General features: G+C 56.4%; 1 protein-coding gene across 1 annotated transcript in view; it reads left to right on the top strand.

Annotated features, from left to right (window-relative positions):
- SPRG_21504 (hypothetical protein) overlaps nt 1-1,589 on the top strand; it is a gene marked incomplete at both ends in the record, with an annotated part of 1,994 nt that extends 405 nt beyond the window's left edge. The window contains 6 exons of the mRNA XM_012354513.1: nt 40-188; nt 240-302; nt 349-515; nt 556-635; nt 686-1,127; nt 1,194-1,589. Coding sequence (XP_012209903.1) covers nt 40-188; nt 240-302; nt 349-515; nt 556-635; nt 686-1,127; nt 1,194-1,589 — 1,297 coding nt within the window. The remainder of the gene's footprint in view (nt 1-39; nt 189-239; nt 303-348; nt 516-555; nt 636-685; nt 1,128-1,193) is intronic.
- Between the last annotated feature and the right edge of the window lie 929 nt (nt 1,590-2,518).

Here is a 2,518-nt window from a genome sequence, read left to right as displayed (position 1 = left end):
AGCAACCGAGAACGCCAACACGTTTGTGTATGGCGTGAGCTACGGCACGTACCTTGTCGAGCGCTTGATGCAACTCGAGAACCCGAGTATCAAGGGCTACATCCTCGACGGGATCGTGGCCAACTCGGGCAGCAAGGACAACAAGCTCACGGTCTTTAACGACTGGGACAAGGAAGTCGACGAAGCTGGTATTTTGTATCGACTGACATGAAAATGGGTGATGGACTCTTTGTATGTAGCGCAAACGTTTATTGATCTGTGCAAGACCGACACGTATTGCAGCAGCAAGTTCCCGGGCTCTGGTATGTTCCAGTATGCAAAGTGTCGTGTGTGATCTTGGAGATCTAGACCTCCGGACGGCCTTGACCAAGCTGTACGCAGCGCTCGACAACAATCCCAAGGGCTCGGCGTGTGCCAAGCTGCTCGAGTCGTCGTCGTCGTCGCCACCTTCGGCCACGCTGCGTGCGCTCTTTTCCGATCTGCTTCAAGATCAGACCCTTCGATCCATGATTCCGGTAGCGTTCTTTCTACATGTGTTGGCTGACGGGATTGTAGGCGCTGGTGTACCGCTTTACGCGCTGCAGCTCAGACGATGTCACGGCGATCACCAACTTTGCGATTCAAATCGATATCGAGTACGGCGTGATGACGTCACCATGAAACGTCACACTATGATCTGTCATAGTGACAGCACGCCGCGTCCCTCCGACAGTTACCGGTCCACCATGCTGTACAAGCTGATTGTGACGTCTGAACTCTGGCGGACGCCCACGGAATCCTACGATACGCTCAAGAAGACGTTTATGAACACACTCATCGGCAGCAACGTGGCGGGCATGGTGACGACTTACTGCATTGCCAGCGGCGGCAAGGACCCCAACTGCGCTCAAGAGCGCGCGCCGAGCAACGACTACAAGTGGCAGTATCCGCGCGATATCTACTACGACGTGCCGATCACGATTCCTAAAGGCACTAGCGTTCTGCTGTTGAGCGGTCTCTTGGATCCGCAGACCGCTGCGAGAGGCGCTCGCAACCAGTACGACAGCTTCATCGGGACGGCCAAGCGCCTCGTCGAGTTCAATTACGCAGCCCACGGCACGATCGTCAACACGCCCGTAACAACAAAGGTATGTCGATTTTACTGTAATTTGTATCACGAAAGGACGCATGAACAAAAACACGATGCACTTTAGGGCGGCGCTCCATGTGCAGCCCAGCTTGTCGCCTCGTTTGTGACAGTCGATGGCGATGTGACGGCGCTGGATACGAGCTGTCTTGCGACGGTTGCCCCCATGAGCTTTGCGATCAAGCCGTCATTGGCCAAGTCTTATTTGGCGACAGACGATATCTACGACGGGGTGCCCACCGAAAAGTTTACGGCGGCGTCAACTTTGGCGCCGGGGACGTCTGCGGTAGACGGCGCGGTGACGACCAGCGACACGGTTGCCTCGGGCTACAAGACGGCAGCGATCATCGGCTATGTGCTCGTGGCGGGTCTTCTCGTGGTCCTTCTCGTACTCGTGCTTCGGAAGCGAAAGAAGCGAGCGCAAGCGCACAGTACACTCTATGTCGAGCCAACGCCTGCCTAGATTCAAGCTCTTGCCTGTGCTTGGCCACCTCTAGCCCATATTCTGAAGCAACTCGACCCTTCAACTCTGCCGTCTCTATCTTTTATGCTATCCGATACCTTGCAACGTTAAAAGTGAGAGGAATTGCTGAAAAAGTTAACATGTAATACGTGCAGTAGCCATAGTACTGACGAGTAGACTCGGGCTCTATACTTCTCTATGCTTAAAAATTTACACGGTAAAGCCGTCTACACTAATGTTTGTATGCCGCTTGGGAGTCTCAGATTACCACGAGACGGCCGTCTTCTCGATGGTCTCGATGAGCTGGGATGGCAGCAGCTCGCGGCTAAAGAACGCGACCGTGCCAAACTCGGCGCTAAACTGATCGCTGTAGAGCTGTGCGAGCCAGTACCAGTACGGCTGCAATTTGTTTGCCGTCAACAGCTGACCGCTGACAGCGCTTCCTGTCGACGTCAACCACCACGCGGCGTTATTCGGCGACGTCTCGGTCACCTGGGAGAGGCACGCCGCGTACTCGTTCTGGAGGAGCGGCGTCTCCTTTGCCCCGGCCCGTTTCAGCACCTCTGACAGCGATCGAACGCGGTACTTGGTGTCGAACGTGGTCTCGTGACCTGGCAGCGTCGTAAACTGCCGCAGGTCCGCCAATTCCACCGTCTCGAATGCAGCTTCGAGCCCGTCGCGCTCGATCGTTTCTTCAAAGACGTTGTAGCGTTCACGGAGACGCATGGCTTCGGTGGAGAAGGCAGCGCGCCATTGCCAGTGACTGCGCTCCTTGGGCCACGGCTCGTGCACGCGTGTGTGGTACGACTCGAGGTGGTCGAGCAGCGCGCGGCGCAACGACCAGACGACGAGGAACGGGTTGTGGAGGCCGAGGCCACCGAGCGTCAGCGGCCATTGGGCCCACGCCGCGGGTAATGTCTCGCCCAAGA

This window comes from Saprolegnia parasitica (genome assembly GCF_000151545.1).
Source record: "Saprolegnia parasitica CBS 223.65 unplaced genomic scaffold supercont2.165, whole genome shotgun sequence".
Taxonomy (NCBI): Eukaryota; Oomycota; class Saprolegniomycetes; order Saprolegniales; family Saprolegniaceae; genus Saprolegnia; species Saprolegnia parasitica.
Note: the sequence above shows the minus strand (reverse complement) of the source record. Positions and strands in the feature narration are given on the sequence as shown.